Below are 25296 nucleotides of genomic sequence, written 5' to 3'. Positions count from 1 at the left end.
CTCATCTTGGTACAGGGCACTAAACGTGTCCCATGTGTCCTGGTTTGCTCCCAATTCAGTCTTTCATCTTTCCCCCAGTTCAGGAGGAAGAGAGACATAAATAAGGGAATATTAGTCCTGAGTGGTAGCACCATACATTGTTGCAGTGCATCTTAAATAATCAATAAACCTTTTCAGGTCATCCTTGCAGGACGGACAGTGGGCCATGATTAAGCACAGATCCTAGGCTTTAAAGGCTTGCCAGACCTCAACGAACCAGGGCGCTTGGTTATCAAGAGCAGCTCAGGAATTGCTAACAGATCTAAGTGGAAAATTGGCAGGGAGTGGCGGTGAAGGGAAGGGCTCCTCATCCGCAGGCTGGAAAGAAATATTACAAGGAGATTGATCAAGGGAAGTGCAGGGCTCTTGTGACAATGGGAGTTTAACATGTGACCCACAGGGAAGCAACAGGGTCAGCGGGAGCTGAATCAGAAGGGGAATGTAGGACTTGGGCTGCGGAGAGAATGGGGAGAGTAAAGGCCTCTTCCTCGTCCGTATCACTTGAATTGGGAAACACCCACATGCCAGAGCAACTAGGAGGATTCTTCTTTATCTGAACCTGCTGGGCTAGCCCTGTTATTTGCAGCTGTTTGTTTTCCAGCTGCTTGCTCAGATTTTGATGTATCAAATCCCATAGTGTGCACTCAAATTTTAAAGATTCCCAATCTTTCATTTACCATTGCTCACTCATCAATTCTTCATTTACAGCATTAGCCCTCCAACTCATTAATCATGAATACTCGTGGCACCTAGTTGATTCCTTTACCCAACTTGAAATCAATGTTTTCCATTTAGAACCTGTATTTTGAATCCAGATAGCTTTTTTGGCAGTTCTGCAATTTTCTGCAAGTGGCCAAATGTCTTCACCCAATTTGTTGTTTAATGCTATGGATAGGCAACGTCCGTTACATGCTTGCTCAGGATATTTAGAACACGTATATGACAAGGGTGAATTACCCTCGGTCTTATCTAAGGCTTTTCCCATACTATAGTCTACATCACTTCGTTATTCCTGATACCAAAAGCAACCAGAGTCCCAGACCCAATCTGAAAGGTAAGGGTGCCTCTGATTTTACATTTATAAAAACTCCTGCACGCACTTCCTGGCTAGCCAATAACTGGAACCCTGATCCACTCCGCTCAAATCACGGTCCACGGTAAAAATTTAGAATTTAGATTCAGAAACTATCACCTATTAGTGTCCTCTGCAAGGGATGACGGGTCACAGCTCTCAGTCAAGGGAGGGAGAGAGACCTTGTGGTGCCTGTCCATCTCTAACCTCTGGATTGTGGCTCAATCACTTTTTCGGTCCCTCACAGAATTCACTTCAAGGTATTTGATTTTTGCTTGCAGCGGCAAATGTGGAAATGGGTTAAAAATAGGTACAGGACTATGAGAGCTAAAATCAAGAATACTCAACAGAAATTCAACAAACCTTGTTCCGACAAAATAATTATTAACGAGGAAGCTGCGTGCAAAATGGCTGAAATTAGAAGAGAGAGCCAATCGCAGCTCTGAACTTCTCTCACAAGTTTGTGCTTACAAAGAGAAAAGCAGGAATCTTTATATTTAAAAATTATCAATAGCTATCAATAATTATCACTCTAGGTTAGTCATCCATTAGACCAGTACATTGAATTATGATCTGTGTTATTATTCCGAGGTTTATCATATTGACCTCCCAAAACCTTGTGTTGCATACGTCATCCCATAATCTTGTCCTTGTTGGGGGCTCAGAGAATTTTGTGGAATGTTCTTATTTAGGCTTAGTTAGTATCCCAGAATTTATGTGAGCCAGCTAATCAAACTATTGGGATTAAACAACTTACGTGGACTTAGCCTACATCAAGTCCTGCTGAGGTTAGCAATGCTTTGACCTTAGCTATAGCCTTAACTTGTATTGTGTTATAACCAGGGGTTGGCCTGTTTTCCCATCATGCAACAATCTGTTTCACACAATTCCACACAGGTATTCCTCCTTCAATAAAGCCACCCTTGAGAAATGAACTAGAGACATGCTCCTACATATCTGTCTTTAAGTCCATTTCCCTAACTTCAAATACTGTTGCTAATTTTGACACAGTTGCTTCATTCATGTCTCCTTCTCAGATAGGAAGCAAAACCTGATAATTATTTGTGTTAACCAGCAGTACTTCACAAGAACATCATTTGTTTTGATCCATCACATCCAACTGAAAATCTGTTTTTCAAGACCTATTTTCTAACTATTGTTCTATTCTATAAATGTCCATTGTTATTGAAGAACAGCATTCAATTTTTCTGAATTTTTTATTTTATCCATATCGATAAAATAATTTTTCTTATAGAACTGTATATCAGGACAAAATCAGTATGTGAAATTAGTCTGTTTGAATTTCTCAGTTGCTTATGCCTGAGCTCCAGGTTTGAGGATTCTGATAGTACTTTAATTTGCATTATTTCACTTTCAATACCTTTCCTATTTTGTCTATGTGAATGTAGACCCTGCCCCTCTTCATTGAGGTCACAAGGGAATCTTTGTACTTCAAAGCCTATACCAAACACACTATGAAATATTAATAGAATTTTGATCACTGGCCTCAAAGTGCCCACAAAAGACTTCAGTCACTTGTTCTACCTCATTCCCAAGAGAAAGTCAAGTTTTATTCTTTCACTCGTATGTACAGCTATATGTTGAAAACGAAAGGTTTCTTGAACATATTTTACAAGTTCCTCCCCATTCAAGCCCAAATAGTCAGGGGGATGTAATGTTTGAAAGGACAGGCTGGAAGGTAGCTTTACTTAGTATGAGATGGATTAAGTGTGATAGCAATAAATTATCTTGGATCAATTTATATCGAAAACATATGGGTGGATGTAAGAAATAACAAAGGGAAGCGGGATTATTCAATCGACCCGCTAATGCTATCTATTCTGTAAGACAGGGAATAAGTCAAGAAATGATGAAGGCATGTAAAAAAAAAAGACAGTACATTGATCATGGTGATTCTAATCTTCATGTATATCAGAAAAATCATGTGGCAAAGGTAGCCACAAAAAAGAATTTGTGGAGTCATTTCAGGACAGTTTCCTAGAACAATTTGTGTGAATCCAATCATGCATTGGACTATTTTGGCTCTGGAAATGTATAATAATGCTCTTTAAATAAATTACCTCACAGTAAAAGATCCCCAAGAGAGTGATGACGGTTTGAGAACGAGAAACTTGGGCCAGAATGAACTTACTAAACTTAGAAAAAGGGAATTACATATGCATGAGGGCAGTGTTGGCTGAAGTGGACTGGGAAAGGAGTTTAGTAAACAGGGCAGGGAAATTGAGTTGACAAATAGAAGATCAGCTGTAATCTCATTGAATGGCAATGCAGACTCAATGGCCTGAATGGCTTCCTGCTGCTCGTGTGTCTTATGATTTCGTGTTTCCTTTTATGGAGTGGAGAATAACTATCGGCCATCAATATTAGAGTGTTCACCAACAATTCCCGTAAGAAATTCGGGGTAAATCTTTCACTCGCAAGAGTGGTAAGCATGTGGAGTTTGATACTGATAGTGAATAGTCTGGATGTAATTAAGGAGAATAATGGAAGACATGTAATCAAGAAAACTTTTTCAAACAATTTGGCCTTACTAAGGAAGGGACAAAACTTGACTTCCTCTTGGGAAATAAGGCATGGCAAGTGACCAAGGCATTAGTGAGGGAGCATTTGGGACCATTTACCATAATTTTATTAGTTTTAAAATAGTTATGAAAAAGGGTAGATCTGGTTCTTAAGTTAAAATTCAAAATTGGGACAAAGTTAATTTTGATTATATTAGACAGCAACTTTCAAAAGTTGATTGAGGAAGGCTGTTAGGGATATCTGGCTATTGAGAGGCTTTCAAAATGAAATAACGGAGAGTTCAGTCCTACGAGTGTGAAGGCCAAGGCTTGCAGGAGTAGAGAACAATGGACGATTAGTGATATTGAGACTCTGGTGAAGAAAAGGAAGGAGACATATATCAGGTATAGGCAAGTGGAATGAAGTGAATCCCTTGAGTATAAAGGGTTGTAGGAGTACATTTAAGCTGGAAATCAGGAAGGCAAAAATGAGAGACGAAGATAGCTTCATCTAATAAGGTTAAGGAGAATACAAAGAGATTCTACACATATGTTAAGGGCAAAAGAGCAGATAGGGAGAGAGTAGGGTCCTTTAAAATCAATGAGGCTGTCTATATGTGGAACGAAAGGAAATGGGTGAGACCCTAAACTAATATTTTGCATCAGTATTTACTGTGGAGAAAGACATGGAAGCTACAGAACTCAGGCAAATAAATAGTAATGTCTTGAAAAGAGTCCACATTATTGAAGAGGAGGTGCGGGACGTCTTAAAACGCATAAAGGTAGATAAATCTCCAAGACCTGATCAAGTATATCCCAGATCTTATAGGAAGCTAGGGAAGACATTGTGGGGTCCTGGAATATGTATTCATTTCTTCCATAATTTCTTATTTTCTCCTTTTAACTTTCATTATCACTGTCTGTAGTATTTACATTTCTGTTTTCTTCTAAAAATCTTTAGGAACTCTCTTTTTTCCCATTTCTAGCCTGTTTCGTCCTTTACTAATTTATCTCTCCTGATTAATCTTTTAATGATTCTCTGTCTTTCTTTATACTCTGTCCTATTATCTTGACACAATTATATGTTTTGTTCCTCAAGTTTTCTATACCTCACCAAGCCTAATACCCATCTCCATCATTTAGTATTATCCCGCTCCATACTTCACTATATGTGCTTTCCCTAACCTGTTTGGTTAATTATGGATGGTGGTCCTCCCCTTCGAATTTTTCTTCATCATAGGAATATTCTTATTCTGAAATATTCCCTTTAAAATCTGCTGCTGCTTCTCTATTGATCTGTCCCTTAGCTTCATATCCCAATTCACGATAGGTAACTCAACATTTCTGCTCACATAGTTGTCCTTACTTAATTTAAAAATACAGCAAACTTTGTTTTAATGGGCACTTTATCAACCGGCACTCTTGACAAACCAGAAAATATTATATACCTCAAATGCTCAAATACCGAATATTTATGCTGTAAATAAGTCCCCACATTCAGTTTCTATTACTTCCTGTGTGTCTTTAAGAGGTTTGTTGATGTTTTTACATAGATTTTTTTTGAGGGATGCTGATGTCACAAAGCCTTTCTTCATCAGGGTTTACTGCAGTTATATATACTTCTTCATTATCTGGAATATTTGATCAACTGTCACACTCTTGGTCCCATAGGTGCTGGTTAATAAAAAGCTTGTTGTATTAGTGTTAGAGCCAGGTTTCACCCTTACAAAATGAATGTAAAATTCAGTCATATCATAGTCTTTGCTATGAGGTAATCAGTTAATCTCATCACATTACACGTTCCTGATGAAGGGCTTTTGCCCGAAACGTCAATTTTCCTGCTCCTTGGATACTGCCTGACCTGTTGTGCTTTTTCCAGCAGCACATTCTCGACATTACACAATACCAAGTCTTGTCTACCAAGTCACAATACCAAATCTCTAGTTAATTCCAGGATGTGTTGTTCTTAGAAAAACATCATGAGAGCATTCTATGAACTCCTAAGCCAGTCTGCCTTTGCCAATTTGATTTTTTGTGTTTATGTACCATTAAAACCATCCATAAATTATCGCAATCCTTTACCACAAGCACCTAGTATTTCATTTTGTCTCGCATTGTGGTTAGTGTTAGGTAGCCTGCAGTACATGCCGATTGGTGACTTCTTTTCCTTGCTATTCCTCATCTCCACACAAACTGATTCTACATCCTGATTTCCTGACCTAAACAGGGCTGTGCAGACTTTACAGAGAGAAAAAAAACACATTGGAATTTGACAATCCTCACAGCCTTCAGGTAGTTGCTAAAACAATAGATTACTCATACAAGGAAACTATTTACGTCTCTTTAAGCCAATGAGGGGGTCTCCGATCTTAACAGACTATTGTTATCCTTTGGCAGAAATACCTGAGGCTGAGGCGTTTTCCTACTGCACTTTTGCAGCCACTTCCTCAAACTTTAGTGCACCCCTCAGCACAGTCCTGGAACTTGGAATATGCAAGGCTACAACACTCTGTCAAAGTCAACTCTTCATATTGAAAGACAAACAAAGTTACAATCACACAACACCAAGTTATAGTCCGACAGGTTTAATTGGAAGCACTAGCTTTTGGAGCACCGCTTCTTCATCAGGTGGTTGTGGAGTGCACAATGGTAAGACACAGAATTTATAGCAAAAGTTTACAGTGTGATGTAACTGAAAATATACATTGAAAAATACCTTGACTATAACCTGGTGTTGTGTGATTTTTAACTTTGTACACCCCAGTCCAACACCGGCATCTCCAAATAAAGTTGATTCTGTCAGCTGGTTCCCTGAGCACTGTCAAAGTCATTTGGCAGAATGTCTCATCACTAGAACTTTATAATTTGGCTGGTGAAAAGAAGGCCACTACCCTTCAGAGCCTTCATGTATGCCCACACTCTCTGCACTGCATTCTGCTCTTAAAGTGGCTTCAATGGTGATGAGACTGTCGCATTTTTCCTTCTGATTTGTGCTTTTGCAAAGAAAGTCTGGTTTTTGTTGAGGTTCATCCCATGGCACAGGACTCAGTGCTTTACGGGCTGTTCCCTGGGGTGCACACTGAGACAAACATTTGTGACAGACTCCTTAAATTTGGCAAAGACCATACAAACCTATAAATCAAGTGCTGGTCAACATTGTCTATTTTTCAACATGCCTCTAAAAGAAGCCATTAATATTTGCACTCAGTCATTGTATCAGCGCAATTTAAATGTGACACGAGTGTCTGCATCTGTTTTCATCAACATCATGAACTTGGGAATTCAGTTTCAATCTGCCCAAATTAATGAGGTTGCCATGAGATTTCCTCTAAGGCCAACTCTTGCTCACAATTTAATCAGTTATCATGAGAAAAATGTCTTAAATTGAAAGACCATTACCTCCTACTACTTATTCTTTCTATACATAGATGACAAATTTGCAACATTTGAATCAGCAGCTGCAAAGAAGTTTTTTACATAGTTTAATAAATGACATTCTGAGCTCAAACATAATGTTGAATCGGAGCAACAGAAATAGCTCCTGTTTCTTGGTCTGTTTATGGCTACCCTGATCAAATCGTCACTCACTATATACTTTGAAAAGGCATACAGCTACCATATTGGTCCCTGAAAGGTGCCCAGTGCATATCAAATTTCCTGGAAATGGAAAGTGTCTCAAAAGTTTAAACAACAGATGAAGCAAGTTGTCTCATGCTCCTACCTTGTGGCAAACACACAGGTGGCATTCTCAATGAGTAGGATGTCGCTGTCCAGCCAAACAGGTGCTTTACCATAAAATTAAGTAATATAGTATATTAGTTGTAGTGATGACATGGATATAAGCCATACATTCAAATGACTGGTAGATGATATTAAACAAGACAATCATGCTGCACCACCCTATGCATGGAAACGTCCAAACACCATGTGCAATATTAGCTGTGGTTATGCTATTAGACAATGTTTGGTAAGTACTGATGGCCATACTAGTCTGAAAATGCCCAATCTCGTCTGATCTCGGAAGCTAAGCAGACTCAGGCATGGTTAGTACTTGGATGGGAGACCGCTTGGGAATACCAGGTGCAGTAGGCATGGGTGGCATGGTGGCATAGTGGTTTGCACTGCTGCCTCACAGCGCCAGAGACACGGGTTCAATTCCCACTTCAGGCGACTGTGTGGAGTTTGCACATTCTCCCCGTATCTGCGTGGGTTTCTTCCGGGTGCTCCGGTTTCCTCCCACAGTCCAAAAATGTGCAGGTTAGGTGAATTGGCCATGCTAAATTGCTCGTAGTGTTAGGTGAAGGGGTAAATGTAATGGAATGGGTTGCACTTCGGCGGGTTAGTGTGGACTTGTTGGACCGAAGGGCCTGTTTCCACACTGTAAGTAATCTAATCTAATCTAACCCTGAATGTGCAAAGAATTACTTGGTGAATTGTTAGCCCAAATTCGCTGTGATTCAGTTGTGTGTGTTAGATGCTCCATATATTCATATATAGGACCCTTTTCTTTTTAGGCAAAAGGAATTAGTGCATAGAAAGCATCTTTTTCACTGAGGAAGGAGTCATGGAGACTGCCAATCTCTGATTAATTACACATAGCAATGCCCTGACTGATCAGAGTCTATGTACATGATTGTGTTTAACCACCTGAATAAGATTGACACTTAACAGTTCTTGCCCCATCTTCTCATCATGGTCCAATTTATCGGCACCTTTGTCTCATTCCATATAAATTGTTATTCCCTTTCGACCGTTGATTTCTTGCATCCCAGTCCTGATGAAAAAAAGATGAATAGTTTCAACTTTATGGCTCCTGTATACAATGATTATTTTAATATTGCTGAAAACCATATTTTGTCAAAGCTTTTTATCTTACACACACATGACAATTTATAAGAAATAGCAAAGGGAAGAGAAAAGTAATATTTGTACGGTATGTAAAGAGAGTGCAGATTATTGGTGTGTGCTATGTGATTGATGGAGGTGTTGGCATAGCAAGTTAGTCATGATTGACAATTAATTGCCAAGAATTGTTTAAATTTGAAACCAGACTGGTTAACTTTGATTGTCAAGGAGTACACTGAGGAATGAACCAAAGAATGGCTCTAACCTAATTCACTGAGTTGAAACAGGTTGTGTACATGTTCTTTATGTCTGCAAAAAGAGGGCTTTGTATATGAATGTATGTGTCTTGCAGCACTACAATTGTGCCATACTATGGGCTTTCATGATGATCCTAAATTGATTGTCAGTAAAATCCTTTGCACACTTGGGATTATTTTTAGAGAATGCTGTCCAATCACAAATTGCATCTAATGTTAGACTCTATTTTGTGAGTTTTGCAATAGATACATCAAAGCCATCCTATGGGATAATGGCTCTCCTGATCAAAACATTTCTTGCTGTATATCATTGCAAATTCTTGACGAGGTCTAAGTCTAAAACTTTTTGTCCAAAAAAGTGTCCAGTCTATCTGACATTGCCTGAAGATGAAGCAAGCTATTTATGCTGCCAAAATGCAGTAACAACATGAGTGATGTTTACCACCAACAGGATGCTGTCATTCAAGTGAAAAAAATATTCTGCTTATGTCACAAATTAGTAATTTGTCATGCAAATTTCAATGCCAGTGTGATACTCAATGTGTAGGCTGTAAATTCTCAAAACTGCAGATTATGTAAACATGACTGTAGTTATTTTGCATATTGTGTTGTGTTTGCTCTCTGGTTCTTGCATGTGTTTTACATTGTACATGTCAGGTTTACAGCCCTTGATAACCTTTCTGCATGTTCTGATTTTTTTTTTAAAACTATGTTTTAGGAACTCTAGTCCAGAAAAATCAACTGATAATGAAAAGCAACCAATAGATGAGGAGAAGAAATTGGAGAAAATTGAACTAAAGACGATCACTGCAGATGGAGATGTGCCTCCTGCTACAAAGGTTTGTTTGCATATTTTCCTTCTTCATTAAGGTAAAATGTATGATACACAAATATTACCTTGAAACCAAATCCATGACAATTTGAGGGATGTTCTTTTCAGAATATTCAGAATTGAAATTCAAATAAAATACTTAAGCATTGGCCTAGATGTCCTAATCAGCAGTGAAACAGAGTGCATTGTTGCTGCCAATGAAGTGCTCTGATAGTATTGTTTTTTTTTCTGCGATCTTCAAGTCGCATCTGAAGCAGAAATGGATGGCAGAGCCACTTGAAGGTAAATTCAGTGAGTGTACAGATTTGGAGGAAGGGGAAAGAATGCTTCATTTTGTATAGTGTGTAATTTGAGTAACTCACAGTTTAAGCAGCGCATTCACTTTTTTGTTTGTTGTGAAAAGAGGAAGTTTGGATTGAAATGCGATTATGTGTAACTGCCTTTCTGGTCTGTTACAGTCATGCGACCTCTACAATGAGGCACAAACAATGCAGGCTACCATCTTACAAGCACTTCAATAAAAATATAATATAGACCAGATTGCTACCTTGTGAATACACAACACAGATTTTCTCATTTCTGGGTAGTTGCAAATGGGACATATGTTGGGAGCTATGCATGAGGACCCAGTTGAAGTCCTAACATCAAAATAAGCTAATGCCTTAATTCCTGGAACACATTGCAAATAGAACCACAGAAACATAAAAAGTAGCAGCAGGAGCAAGTAATCAGCTTCTCAAACCTGCTCGACCATTCAATATGAGCATGGCTCATCCCACTTTCTGCACAAATCTTTTGATCCCTTCATACCTAATAACTATATCTGATTTATTTTTGAAAACATTTGCTTATTTGGTCTAAACTGCTTGCCACGGCAGAGAATTCCACAGGCTCACCACTATGTAGGTGAAGGAATTTCTTCTCATCTCATTCCTAAATGGCATACCCTATAACTTGTATTTCCTGGTCATTGAGAACGTGCTTCTTGCATTTACCCTGTTAAGTCCTATTAGAATTTTATAGGTTTTTATGTGATACCCCTCATTCTTCTGAAATCCTGTGAATATAGTCCTAACTGATCTAGTTTCTCTTCATTTGTCAGTCCTGCCATCTCAGAACTCATGCTGGTAAACCTTCTTTGCACTCTCTCCATAGTCAGACCATTCTTCTTCAGATAAGGAGACTAAAACTGGCCACAATTGTGGACTCACCAAGACACTGAACAATTGCAGCAAGACATGTGTTCCTGTACACAAATCCTCTCGCTATGAAGGGCAACACATCAGTTTTCTTCATGTCTGCTGCACCTGCGTGCTTATTTTGAATGACTGGTGTAAAAGACACCCTAATCTTGATGCACCACCTTCTTTCCCAATCTGTCACCATGCAGAAAATAATTTGACTTTCTGTTTTTGCTTTCAAAGTGGATAATGTCACATTCATTCATATGACACTTGATCTGCCCTGCATTTGCCCATTCACTCAACGTTTCCAAATCATATTGAAGCATCTCCCAGACAATTCACCTCCCACCTAGTTGTGTGTAATCTGCAACGGGGTATTTCATTTAGTTGTCTCATCTAAATCAGTCTATATATTGTGTATATGTCTCCAACCTCCAGTTCAGAGCAAGATTTGGGCCTGATTCTTAGGATTTAGCTGGATATTTACTCAGGAAGTTTAAAATTGTTTAATGCCTCGCCTACTAGCTGTATAACACAATTGAGCATGATAGCAATTTCCTCATCACCTGGCTACTTGACTACAAACAGAAGTTCTCATGCATTATCAACTGTTTGTCATACTTGACAGTCTTTGCCTGTACAGACTGTCATGTTATAGAAAATGTAATAGAAAATCATGCAATAGAAATAATGGGGCCTATGGGAAAAACAGGAGTTGGTCCTAATCACCAACAATGCCAGTAAAAATCAAAATGAACATAGTACTTAGCCTAACACAAATGATAGCACAGCATAAGTAAGTTTTGACCTGTTGTAATTGATCTGTTGTATTATACTATATAGTGAAGTTCATCAGAATCTTCAACTGGTATACCTGCTGGCTGCACTACATTCTAGCCAGTCTTCTGATCTCATCCAATGGTAACACTGCAGAATTCCAAATGAAACCTGTTGAATCTTAATTTCTTTCGCCATGAGTTAGATTTGTCAAGTCTTTCAGAGGGTTTCACATTGTGATGCTTGGGGATGTCTATCACCTTATTTTACAAAACCCACTTAATTTATTACCTACTCCAACCTTAGGTGCTCCTCTCACACAATCTAGCACCACCATACCATGTACCATTTCCAAAAAACTCACCACTTCCTGGATATCCCAGAATTAACCAACATCTGTGGTGCAGCACCATCTTTAAAAAGATATTGTGCACCCAGACAACAGCTGTCAGTTTGGAGCTGTCCTGCATGGTTCCTGACATTTGTCCTGAGCGTGACAGACAATGGAAGATTGGTGCCTCTCTTTGTGGGCAGGGACATGGAGATGCTGCTGATGGTAATGGAGTGATGCAAAAGCAGGACATCCTTTTCTCCCAGGCCAACAAGGGATACCATTCCACTGGAACCACGTCAACCTGGACTAGGGTTACCATCCAGGCTAGTGCAGTCACAACCATCTGAAGGAACACACAGAATGTAGGAAGAAAATCAATGACCTTCTCCACTCTTTTCATTGATACCTCATACTCACTCTATCTCTGCTACTGTACACACCATTTCTTGCAACGTCTTCTGCACTCACTCTCATCCTCGCTGACATCTGACCCTGACTACCCTGAATCTCTTCTGCACAGCCTACTCACCCTCTCAGGACATCTCCACACATGCACCAAAAGTAATAATGTGCCACCCACCTTTCTCTCCCTCACCAACTATGTGCAGAGTTTCCTGACTCCTGACCATCCTAAGCAGCTGACTAACCATGTCAAAGCCCCCGTACTGGGTTTTTTTTTTGCAGTTGGTTACCATACTGATTAGTCATTGAAACAGATTCACATGTGTATGCAGATATTCTTTAACATCTAAACATATTTTAAACAAAAGCAGAGAAAAAATCTCTTCATACAAACAACAAAGCCTGGTTTCAAACTGCTCTTAACACTGTTCTTTTACTATTTCAATTTCAGTGAAATTTCACTCTTATCTCAACTCTTTAAGTTTTTAAATTAACAGATTGCTCCCAATTTCTTGTCCTCAGGCCGTAAAGACATTTTCACAATGTTTTTCCAAGTCCACTAACACAAACATTTTACAATATCTTTCACAAAGCTCTTCACGAGAAAGCACACAAGTCAACTAATCACATGATGTCGACGCGGAGTCCGGTCTTCCACGCACAGTGATACCAAGTGCAAGGGATGAGAATCGCGTAACAGCAAACTGGAGTTCACTTTATAAAAAAATGTTGACAATTCACAAATCGCGCTACAGACAAATTGCGTTTAATTAACACGCATTATAGGAGAACTACCTGTAGTCTTTGAATCATGGTGCTCTCACAATGTATATGTTGTTGACTGTTTATCTGAGTGATATGGCTTTCACAGGAAGTTTTGTTCCCATGTCAGTTGTTGCTGTGGTATATGTTGCTCTTCTGCTTCAATTGTTGGGTTTCTGTAAACCCCTGGGACTGATAGTCAATCTGTGGACTGGGCAAATTGGTGAGTTTATATCTTATTGATCAGCTACCTGTGGCTGAGGGGTACCTTTTCTAGTTCTGCGTGTATTACTGCAGTTACTATAGCATGTCTGGTCATTCACTTCTACTGCCTATAATCATGATGAAAATTGCTCTATGTGGGTTGCAGGTTGCCACTTGCAGTGGATTTTGTTGAAGTTGTTGGAGGTTTGTAATGTTACTGACTCTCCAACATTCATATCTGATAATGGTTTGTAATTTGGAATTTAATTTTCTGACATTTCACCTTGATATTGACACACACCCCTGTTGCTACTTCTGGTTTCAGAAGTTTTTTTTACTTTTGAAAGAATAGTTTGGGTTGGGTGCAACATGATATTAATCTTTCTAATTAAGTCTATTGTTCCACTCAAGGATTGCCTTGCATACAAAGGCAATCCTTGAGTGCTTTGTGCTAATTTTGCTTGATTTCTTTATTGTCTTTTGACTATTTTCACTGCTTCCTCAGTTTTTCCATTGAACATTTTAGTTTATTTCATTCATGGGATGTCACTGGCTGGGCCAACGTTTATATCCCATCCTTCGTTGCCCTGGGGAAGGTGGTGATGAGCTACTTGCTTGAATTGTAGCCCATTTGGTATAGGTAAATTTATAATGGAAGGGAGGGAATTCCAGTACGTTGACACAGTGACACTTAACAGACTACAATATATCTCCAAGTAAGGATGATGAGTGACTTAGACAGGAACTTGCAGGTCTTGGTGTCTTCATCCATCTATCATCCTTGTCCTCCTGAATGAAAGAATTGTCCAAGGAGCTTTGGTGACTTACTGCAGAGCATCTTGTAAATAGTACACACTGGTGAATCAGTGATGAAGTGACTGAATATTGATGATGATGGATCAAATGTCAATCAAGAGTGCTCTCTGTCTTGCAAGATGTTGAGGTTTTTGAAAATTGTTGGAACTGCTGTCATCCAGGAAAGTGAAAACTATTCCACCACACTCCTGATTTGTCCTTTGTAGATGTTTGACAGAAATGTGAGAGACAGGAAGAGAGCTATTTGATGCAGAATTCTACTCTCTGACCTGTTCTTGCAGCCACAGTGTTTATATGGTTGAATTAGTTAAGTTTCTGTTCAATGGAAGTACCCAGGATGTTGATAATGGAGAATTGAATAATGGTAATTTCATTGAACATCAAGGGGTAATAGCTAGATTCTCTCTTGTTGCATATGGTCATTGCTTGGCAATTGTGTTGTGCAAATGTTGCTTGGCACTGATCAGCCCAGGCCTGAATATTGTCCAGATCCTGTTGCGTATGGACACAGATTGCTGCAGTATGTGAGGAGTCACAAATGGTATTGAACATTGTGCATTTATCAACAAACATCCCCACTTCTGACCTTATGTTCGAGGGAATGTATTTGATGAAGCAATTGAAGGTGATCAGAGATCACTCTGGCGAACTACAGAGATATCCTGGAGCTGAGACAAGTGACTTCCAATAACAATAAACATTTTCCTTCATGCTTGATATGACATTAACCAGTGGAAAATTTTCCATCTAACTCCCCATTGATTCCAGTTTTGCTAGGACTCCTTGTAGTCAGACTCTGTCAACTGTGACCTTGATGTCAAAAGCAATCACTGTCACATCACCTCTGGAATTCAGCTTTTATCCCTGTTTGTATGTTTTAATAAAGTCAGGAACTGAATGGCCCTGGTGTGATGATGATGCTCCTTTAACAAGGTTATGTTGTCCGTGATGTCTTTTTCAGAGGGGTAGTAAAGACAGAGGTTCTGAAATGTCTGGGTTTATCTACTTGAAGAATTTTTAAAAAAACATTTTGTACAATGCAAGAGGGGGTGGCCAGTTCTCCCAGCTCAGCTCTACTCTGGTTTGGTTTGGTTTCGTTTTAGCAAGCAGTCAGGTTTTGAGGCCGTTGGTCAAAGAAACAACTCCATGCTGATCCTCTCTCTCTCTCTCTGACATCTCGTCTGTAAGACGCTGTGTTTGATTTTATCTTTTTTGCCAATGGGGTGTTTATGGAGATTTTGCAGTATTTGGAACAGTATTATTAAGTTGTGATAAAGTCAATTGGGTTTTCAAATAGTTATGTTATGCTGTACTCTGTTCTGTTTTGTTTGTATTTCATTTGGTAATCTTGCAAATAAATTCTGTTTTGTTTGAAACAGGGTGGTTGGGCCAGCTGCATCACTCCTGGAATATCCACTCTACACCTGCTTAAAACAACTAGAAATGTTAGGGTCTGGGCTACCTTCTTGAAATGTTTTGAGAGGGTCTGGTTTGGTCCATAACGCTGGCAGAACCCAAATTTAGCGTCATACAGGAGGTCTTGTGAAGATGACATATGGTGTTGAATTTCCCAATCATTCATGAAGCAAATAAATTATTTATTCATAAACTGTGGGCCATTGTTGCTCATCACAATATTACAAATGACCACAGATGTGACTTAGCTTTTGGGCAGCTTGCATAGATGCGTGCTAGCATATTTCCTCTCAACCCCTTGTGGATAATGATTCTTACTTCCTTTGTAGAATATGACACTTGGACTGTCAATTCAACTCTGGATGGTCAATACTCTTTTATGTGTCCTTGATGTTTTCAAATCATTCTTTCATCACTATTTCTTGTAAAACCTGAAGAATTGTATCTTATTGTGTAATTTGCTTAATCTGAGCAAGAAATTTGACTTTAGATTCAGTATCTCTGCTGAGTTGATAACTTCCAGACAATGTGAAACTGTTACTTCACATTGTCTTTGAAAGATTTTACATTCTTTTGTAGCATCCGCTACTTTGTTTATCAGAAGTGCTGATCTTGACAGTCTGTCTATGGTGTACACCTGCTTATTTTACATGTATATAACATCCAGATGATATCACTGTAGCGATAGTAACCTTCTTTGAGGACACTTTGGAGCAGATAGCAACAGCTTGAGGAAAATGCTTGTAGTTTTACTCAACTATCACTTCGTCTCTTCCAAGTAGGTATTGATGAAAATGTTAACTAGCAAAGACAATGGCCAAGCACTCTTTTTCAATCTGAGCATAGTGTTGTTCTTATTGTGCTGACACTTCTGGAAGTGCAACTGTTTTTCCTCCTGCATTAGGGTTGCTTGAAGACCCATCTTACCAATGTCACATTGCAGGGTGCCTTAATCATTTACATCATAGTATTTCAGCACTGGTGTTGCCATCACAAATTACTTGATTTTAAAGAATGCTGATTCATGATCCATGCCCAGTGCCATTCAATGTCCTTGGTCATGAGTTTGATATAAATGTTCAAACTCTGATGACAAGTTGGATAGGAGTTTTGCTAAATAGTTTGTGAATCGAACTGATCATTAAACAGTTTTTACATCTGTTTATTTCTGTATTGCTGCTATAGCTGTGACTTTTTTGAGATCTGGGTGAAGTCCTTTTGCTGTTAGTACTTAGCCTATGTATATGACTTTGAGCATCTTTAATTACAATTTTCTTCTCTTTCAACTTCATGTTTATTTCATGAACTCTGTCATATAGTTTCACTAGATTTTGTTCTTGGTTGGCAATGCTTCTTCCATTCTATCTGTACATCCATAAACTAGCAAATCATCCACTACAGCTTCCATGTGAAGAAGTTCACTTGCTATCTTATGTTACCTGTGTCAATACTCCTCAGGAGCTATAAGCAACCATCAGCATCTCCTGAAAGATATCCAGATTGTAGTTAGAAAGCTGTGCTTTCATCAAGCTTCACTTGTCAGTAAGCTTCCTCCAAATCCAGGGCAGGAAAACTCTTGCTTTAGCAATCTGTGGCAAAATTATTTCCTTGGTTAGCATAAACAGTGGGATATTTCCACAGCCATTTTGAGATCCTTCAGGTCAATGCATTCTTTCAGCCTTAAGATTGCTTCATTGTTAGCATGCTGTGTGAGAGTTATCATTTTCTTGATTACTCCCTCCTTTAGCAGCTCTTTCATCTTGGCTTTCAGGCTGACCTTGAGAGTAGCTGGAACTGTCTTTGGCAGATGTTGAATTGGTTTTACACTCTTATTTCTTATCAGTATGTTACAACACATGAAAAGGGTCACACTGAACCCAAAACGTTAATTATAATTTCTGTCTACATATTCTGCCAGACCTGCTAAGTTCTCCCAACAGTTTTTGTTTTTGTTTCTGTTTTTGTTTCTAATTTCCACCAACTGCAGTCATAGCATCATAGAGTAATAGTGTCATACAGCATGGAAACAGACCTTTCAGTCCAAACTAGTCCACACACAATCTAAACTAGTCCCATCTGCCTACATTTGGTGCAGATTCCACCAAACCTTTCCTATTCATATATTTATCTGAATGTCTTTTAAATGTTGTAACTGTACTTACATCCACCATTTCCTCTGGCAGTTCATTCCATACAATAACCACTTTGTGTAAAAAAAGTTGCCCCTTATGTCCTTCTAAATGTTTCTCCCCTCACCTTAAAAAAGTCTCCTAATTTTGAATTCCCCCACCTTAGGGAAGAAACCTTTCCTATTCACCTTTTCTATGCCGCTCATGACTTTATAAACCTCTATAAGGCCGCCTCTCAACCTCCTATTACTCCAGTGAAAATAAGTCACACCCTCCCCAGCTTATTTTTATAACTCAAATCCTCCATTCATGACAACATCCTGGTAAATCTTTTCTGAACCCACTGCAGTTTAATAATATCTTCTTATAACATGGTGACCAGAACTGCACACAGTACTCCTGAAGAGACCTCACCAACATCGTGTACAACATCAACATGACATCCCAACTCCTATATTTGAGGTCTGAACAATGAAGGCAACCATGCTAAATGCCTTCTTAACCACACAGTCTACCTATAACACAAATTTTGAAGAATTATGTCCCTGAACCTCTAGGTGTCTCTGTTCTAAAACACTTGCAAGGGACCTACCATTAAATGTGCAAGTCCTGCCCTTGCTTGTTTTACCAAAGTGCAGTACCTCACATTTATCCAAATTAAGCTCCATCTGCCACTCCTCAGCCCACTGACCCAATTAATCAAGATCTATTTGTAATCTTAGATAACCTTCTTCACTGGCAAGTATGCCACCACTTTTGGGGTCATCCACAAATTTACTAACCATGTCTTCTATATTCTCATCCAGATTATTTAAATAAATGACAGACAAAAGTCAACCCAGTCACAGGCTTAATTTTTCGATCACCATGTTGATTTTCTTTGCACTGGGCTGTGAAGGTCGTGATGGTAAATGGTACTTTGGTGTCTATCTGAAACTGCATTTGACTTGATATTGTACATCTGCAGTTACCATTTCAACAACAACAACCACTTATCAAGATGACTGAACCGAACTGTTATGTGTAGAGTGATTCATAAGAGTCAGATGATATCATTCTCGTGGCCTTGAATAGTTATTTTTGGCATTTTGTTCTAGCTACATCCTAATGTGAAAAATGATCCATCTCTTTTCAGTGAGAACACTGCTTTTCCTATTCTGAGCATACCTTTTTTTGTCTAATTTCTACTGCAGCATTTTCATTCTGCTTTTATCTATGATTGTTCTGCACTTTAGGACTAGAGTGTCTACCAATATAATGCAAGGCCTGGTTTGTCCTGCCTGGTTTTTATGTGCTCCAGCTGCAAATTTACAACCCCTGCATTTTGACACAAGTCAATTGCTTTCCTGAAAGTATGCTTCTCCTCTACTCTCAATTTGGGGATCTTTTGTGTCTAGTACAATCTTGCCTTTAATGAGATCACCTTTTGGTTGCACATATAGACAGGATTCTGCAAGCAGGCTGAGTTAATTAAATTGCAGATTGATCAATTGATTATTTTTATTAGTTTCCTTGGATCCTAATATTGAACACATACCATTCATAAGTTATGTTCACTCGGAGTACAAACATGCCTTTATGATTTGCAGGATTTCGACAGTCTGTTTCTGATGCTCTTCAGAGAGATTTAGTGAAGTACACTTTAAAACAGTCTCTTCCCAGCACTGACAGGACTGTATCTACTAGCTTGTTAAACAGATATATTGGTATTTCATAATTTTTCTGTTGTATGGCAAGAATTGCTGGGTTTACTTCATATCACCTGTTATCTTGATCAGACCTAGAAGATAGTGTTGCAGCCATTTGTGTCTTACCCTGTATTTTAGCTGTGACCTTTGTTTATTTGTTCATTTTCAGTTTCTTTCAACTGCTTGCTGCAGCTTTCACAATTCTAATCCTTCATGAGTTTCTGTCCGTAATTATGCTTTTTTAAAATAGTTCTTCAGTACTCAATGTGAACACTACTTATGACACAATGTTCTGTGTTCACAAAACAGTAGTCTGGTCTGCACTTTATCTTTATTGAAGTGCTTATGAGATGGCTGTCTTTAGTCTGTGCACCTCATTGTAGAGGTCAATTGACTATATCTGACCAGAAGAGACATTTGGATATGATTATATTTCAGTACAAACAATTTGGGTTCTTGTGACAAGGAGACAGTAAGGACTGCAGATGCTGGAGCCAGAGTCATTTGATATAAAGCTGAAAAAGCTCAGCAGGTGAGATAGAATCCGAGAAGCAGGATTGTCAACATTTTAGGTTGAAACCCTTTGTCAGGACTGGAGTGGGGAAGGAAGTCCAGAAGTATACAGAGGGAGGGAGGTGGGGTTGGCGGAAAAAATAGTTGGGAGGTGATAACTGGATGCAGGTAGGGTGTTATTATGATTAGTTTGTGGGAAGGGTGGAGCGGATAGGTGAGTAGGAAGATGGACAGGTTAGGGTCGGATCAGGGAGGCGAAGACGAGGGGCGGGGCTAGACATGGGATAAAGCTGGGGGAGGAGGGATTTTGAAGTTGGTGGATTCAATGTTGAGATCATTGGGCTGTAAGCTTTGCAGGCAAAATATAAGGTGTTGTTCCCCCACTTTTCATTTGGCCTCACTCTAACAGGGAAGGAGGACAAGGTTGGATATATCGCCAGGGGAGTGGGAAGGGAATTACAATGGTTGGCAACTGGAAAGTTCATGTTGGTTAATGCATGAAAAGCGCCAATGCTCCACAAACCGGTCCCCAAGTCTACGTTTGGTCTCCCCAATAAAGAGGAGACCACATCAGGGGCAACAGTTGCAAGAGATAAGGTTGGATGATGTGCAGCTGAATTTCTGTTGGATCTGGAACAATTGTTTAGGGCTGTGATGAACTAGGCCAGACCACTTAAAACATTCTTTAGCAGGCAGTCCAGACTATAATTTAGCAATTTGTTCCAGTAAGTGTACAGTGAAAATTATCTGGATTAGGTTAGCGAGGTTGACTACCAAGTTTAAAGCAGACAAAAGATTTATTCACAAAATTACACAATGAAACACAAAGAACAGAATAAAGAACCCCTACAGAACTCAGTCTATCCAAACTAGACTTAAATATGCTATTCTGAATGTACACAGCAGTCCAAATAAGCAAACCCCCTTTAAAACACAGTACCAAAAAGGGTCAGATGCTTACAGGTTGAAGTTAGAAGGGCAGAAGAGAGAATTTCCACACAGCTCACTGTTGAACTCCTAACCAATTCTGGACCAAACTAAACTGCTCAGCCGGAGAGCTGACCAATCCCCTTTCACTCTACAGGTCACTTCTAAAACATGACCACTTTGGCCTGAAGTCTCATCTGTTTTCATATAACCAAAAGACCTCTCAAAATCCTTTTCATCTCTGTACCAAACCAGTCTGATTAGAACCCGGCTTGCTTTATTACCCCTCCTTAACAAATCAAGGACAGAGTATCCTTGAGCCAAGGAACAGCTTTTAGAAAAATGGACTAGCTTTGTGACAGGGCCATGGAGGAAGGTGATAGGGGAGGTGTAAGGGCAGGTGTTGCACCTCTTGCTGTTGCAGGAAATGATACTGAGTGTGGTAGAGTAGTTGGTGAGGAGTGTAGAGTTGATGAGGGAGTCGCGGTGTGAATGGTTCCTGTGGAAAGTGGATATGGGTGGGAAAGGAAATACCTTTTTGGTGGTAAGTTCTGATTGTACATGACGGAAATATCAGATGATGATGCGTTGGATTCAGAGGTTGGTGGGGTAGTATGTGTGGATGAAGGAGACCTTATCCTTTTTGTTGTTGGGGCGAGGGATTTTTTGGGCAGAAGTGTGGGAGATAGAGGAGATGCTGTTGAGGGCATGCTTAATGACTGAGGTGTGGAAACGACGGCCCCTAAAGTAGGAGGATATCTTGGATGTCCTGGAGTGGAATGCCTCATCTTTGTAGCAAATGCAGCGAGGTGGAGGAATTGGAATCATGGGATAGCTTTTTTGCAGGAGGGTGGATAAGAGGAGGTGTAGTCAAGGTAGTTGTGGAAGTCAGTGGTTTTGAAAAAGATATCAGTGGTGAGTTGGTTTCCGGAGATGGAAATGGAGAGATCTAGAAAGGGGAAGGAGGTGTCAGAAATGTTCCAGGTGAATTTGAAAGTGGGGTGAAAGGTGTTGGCAAAGCTGATGAACTGCTCGAGCTCCTCACGGGAGCACAAGGCAGCACCAATGCAGTTATCAATAGAGCAGAGGAAGAGGTGAGGGATGGTGCCGGTGTAGTTGTGGAATCCTACAAAGAGGCAGACATAACTCGGACTCATCCGGGTGACCATGGCTACCCCTTTGGTTTGTCAGAAGTGGGAGGAATCAAATGAAAAATTGTCGAGGGTGAGGACCAGTTCTACCAGGCGAATGAGAGTGTCAGTGGAGGGGGACTGTTTGGGCCTGTGGGAAAGGAAGAAGTGGAGGACTTTTAGGCCCACAATGGGGAGGATACAGGTAGAAAGTGCCTGTACATCCGTGGTGAAGATGAGGTGTTGGGGGCCGGGAAATTGAAAGTCTTGAAAGAGATGGAGGGCATGGATTGTATCTCGAATGTAGGTAGGGAGTTCCTGGACCAAAGGGGGAAAAACAGAGTCAAGGTAAGAGGAGGTGAGCTCAGTGGGGCAGGAGCAAGCAGAGACAATGGGTCAACCAGAGCAGGCAGAGACAGAGGCTTGACTGGTGCAGTCAGGTTTATGGATTTTGGGTAGGAGAAAGAAATGGGTGGTGTGGGTTTGGGGACCTATCAGGTTGGAGGCTGTAGATGGGCAATCTCCTGAAGTGATGAGATTGTGATGGTCTGGTAGATGATGGCTTGGTGATCAGAGGTAGGGTCATATTCAAGGGGAAGGTTGTGGCTCTTTCTAATTCCAACTTGTATTTCACAATGAGGTGGTGCACATGGAAGTAAGGAGACTACTCATTGAAGGATAAGCACATACCCTGATTGGCTGAGCCATATGACTTGTTGTAAGTTCTATGTAAATCTAAGTAAATTCACCTCCATGTGACTTAAATAATACGATGACCTTAGATTTTATGGACCTCACATGATTTTGACCATTTAACTACATCTGATTTAAGCTAATATAATTTAGGATGATGTAATTCAAATCATAGTTTTATTAAACTGACATTCATTTTCTAAGATGTTAATGTTAACTTATTTGAAAATAGCGTGGAACTAGCTAATTACACATGCTTTTCAACCTTACCAAATATACTTATGTAAAATAACATAAACATTCTGATGAAGATTTTTCTAATGATTTACATCAACAGTAGTTTTGCTGGATCTATGTCTAAATTAGGCTTGGCATCACTTTCTGAGCTAAAGGGACATAGCGACAGGAAGGTCTTGTAAAAAGTTATCCAGGGCTATATTAAGTGATGCAGGACAATAATTCCGTTAATGTACTGCTGTTAGTGTTTGCAACTAAATTCCTGTATGTCCCAGTTGGTTGAAGTTGATCACACATTTGAAAATTGAATATTAGCTGGTTAGAGCCATCTGCAGCATTAGGAAGGTGATTATCATTGTTGGAGGTCTGTCACCTCAGCTCTAGGACATTTCTTCAGAATCTTCTCAGGGTTGTGCCTTAGATCCAGCCATCTTCAGCTGCTTTATCAATGATCTTCTTTCAATCATAAAGTCAGAAGTAGTGGTTGCTGATGACTTTACAATGTTCAGCACCATTTGTGATTTCTCAGAGAAGTCCATGCACAGATGCTGCAAAGGAGAAAGTGAGGACTGCAGATGCTGGAGTACCAGAGTTGAAAAATGTCGTGGTGGAAAAACACAGCAGGCCAGGCAGCATCCGAGGAGCAGGAGAATCGACGTTTCCTGAAGAAGGGCTTATGCCCGAAACATCGATTCTCCTGTTCCTCGGATGCTGCCTGGCCTGCTGTGTTTTTCCAGCACGACATTTTTCAACACAGATGCAGCAAAATCTAAACTGCCACATTTGGGCTGACAAATGGTAGCTGCATTTGCACAGCACAGGCACCAGGCAATGGCCATATCCAACAAGAATATCGAGGCATCTTGATGTTAACTGACATTACCATTAGCTGAATTACCCACACAACTATCAACATTCTGTGTCTTATCATTGGCCAAAAATTGAACTAGAGCAGCCATATATATGCTATAGCTGCAAGAGCAGGTCAGAGACAAGAGTTATTCAGAAACAGGCCTTTTGTCCATTTCTCAACCTGTAACGAGAAACAAAAGAGCTTCAGCATTTATTTCCTTGTTTTATACCTGCACTGCAAGATGTTAAAGATTGCAGCATGGATTCAACTTGAATCTGAAAGAGATAGATTATGATGTTCAAATTCTATAAAACTCGTAAAGTGACATTGATTTGATTTATTTATTGTCACATGTATTTTGTTACAAAATACAGTAAAAAGCATTGTATAGTGTTGTCACTCTCTGGCGTCATCTTAAAAATACAGAAAAGTAAACGAAAACATAGAATATAATCGCCGAAAAATAAAAAAATAAAGAAAAAGTGTTCAACATTCCTGTCATTCTTGTTATGTGCTCTGTCATGGGCATGGGCCAGATGGCCAGGCACAAGTCCCTTTCACCACGCCATCGTTGCTAATGAAAGTCACCATTCCTCAGTGCCATCTCGCCTCGCCTCTACATATCATTGATAGACCTCGCCTAGGCAGGCGCCACTGTTGCTGCTGGTTAGCACACCAGCCCAAAGTCAACTCCGCCATTGTCATGAGTCTGCTTCAGGCCCACCTCATCGATGCAGACGTTGCTAATGCTGCTTGGTCTTGCACTGGACCCAAACTCTCTGCTGCCACCTCCATGAATTTGTGCCCAACCCAAACTCACCTTTGCCACAGCCGCCATAAATCAACACTAGGACCACCTTGATGATGCAGAAGCCACCGGGAAACCAAATTCGCCTCTGACACCGCCACCATGTGTCTGTGCTGCTAGGCCTAGGCGATTCTGTGCTGCTGGGCCAACTCGTCACTGCTGATGCTGTCGCTGCGATTTCATGTTGGACCCTAGAATGTTTGTGCTTCCACATACATGCAGTTGCAGCCACATTGAGAATGCAAACTTTTGTGTAATATTGCAATATGAAATGCAAGTTATAATGTTCATAAATGTTCTGCACCCTTACTTTGGTGCAAACCTAACTTAACTAAACATGGACCTGGCACCTCTGGGCATTGCTCTGTATCTTGAATACATTTCAAGCTCAGCCCATACATTATTCTCTCCCTGTATGAATAGCAGCACACTTAAATGCCTCACTTGCATCTGAGAACTTTACGTTTATGGTGTATCAGGGGGTTTCCCATTCATTGGTTTAAAAGTTATGTTTACAATGGCAATTTGAATTTATGTAGCATGGTCATCTTTAACAAAGCAAAATATCCAAAGTGATTATGTGGGTAAAGAACACAAACATTTATTTGCAAGCTTAGCAGTGTGATCACAAAGTAAATCACTGATTTATTATTTGGAACATGACTCCTACCAGCACATGGCTCAGGATTGATTGAGGACAGTAAAATGAAATAATGCATGTTTGTGTAATTATTGGTGAACTTTACTTTCATTAACAGGATTAAAAAAAAAAGAAAAATCAAAACTGGAAAAATTGCATTTCACCTATCATTTTTCATTTCCAGTATAGACTATTTCAGTGATGTGTCATTAAATT

General features: G+C 39.8%; 1 protein-coding gene and 2 pseudogenes across 21 annotated transcripts in view; 2 read left to right on the top strand and 1 right to left on the bottom strand.

Moving 5' to 3' along the window:
• Nucleotides 1–25296, top strand: part of LOC122559424 (calcium voltage-gated channel subunit alpha1 C) — a 1175809-nt gene that overhangs the window by 724222 nt on the left and 426291 nt on the right. For all 21 annotated transcript variants that reach the window (XR_015760447.1, XM_087997307.1, XM_087997306.1 and 18 more), the window contains one exon: nt 9454–9574. Coding sequence is in view for 20 of the 21 variants with exons in the window: in XM_087997307.1 (XP_087853433.1) it covers nt 9454–9574 (121 nt within the window). In the remaining variant the exon portion in view is untranslated. The remainder of the gene's footprint in view (nt 1–9453; nt 9575–25296) is intronic.
• LOC122559873 (5S ribosomal RNA) lies at nt 7607–7725 on the top strand (annotated as a pseudogene).
• Nucleotides 18926–24470, bottom strand: LOC148146770 (uncharacterized; annotated as a pseudogene).

This window comes from Chiloscyllium plagiosum, unplaced genomic scaffold, assembly GCF_037043375.1.
Source record: "Chiloscyllium plagiosum isolate Xiang-an unplaced genomic scaffold, Cpla_swu_hap1 HiC_scaffold_19, whole genome shotgun sequence".
In the NCBI taxonomy this organism is placed as follows: Eukaryota; Metazoa; Chordata; class Chondrichthyes; order Orectolobiformes; family Hemiscylliidae; genus Chiloscyllium; species Chiloscyllium plagiosum.
Note: the sequence above shows the minus strand (reverse complement) of the source record. Positions and strands in the feature narration are given on the sequence as shown.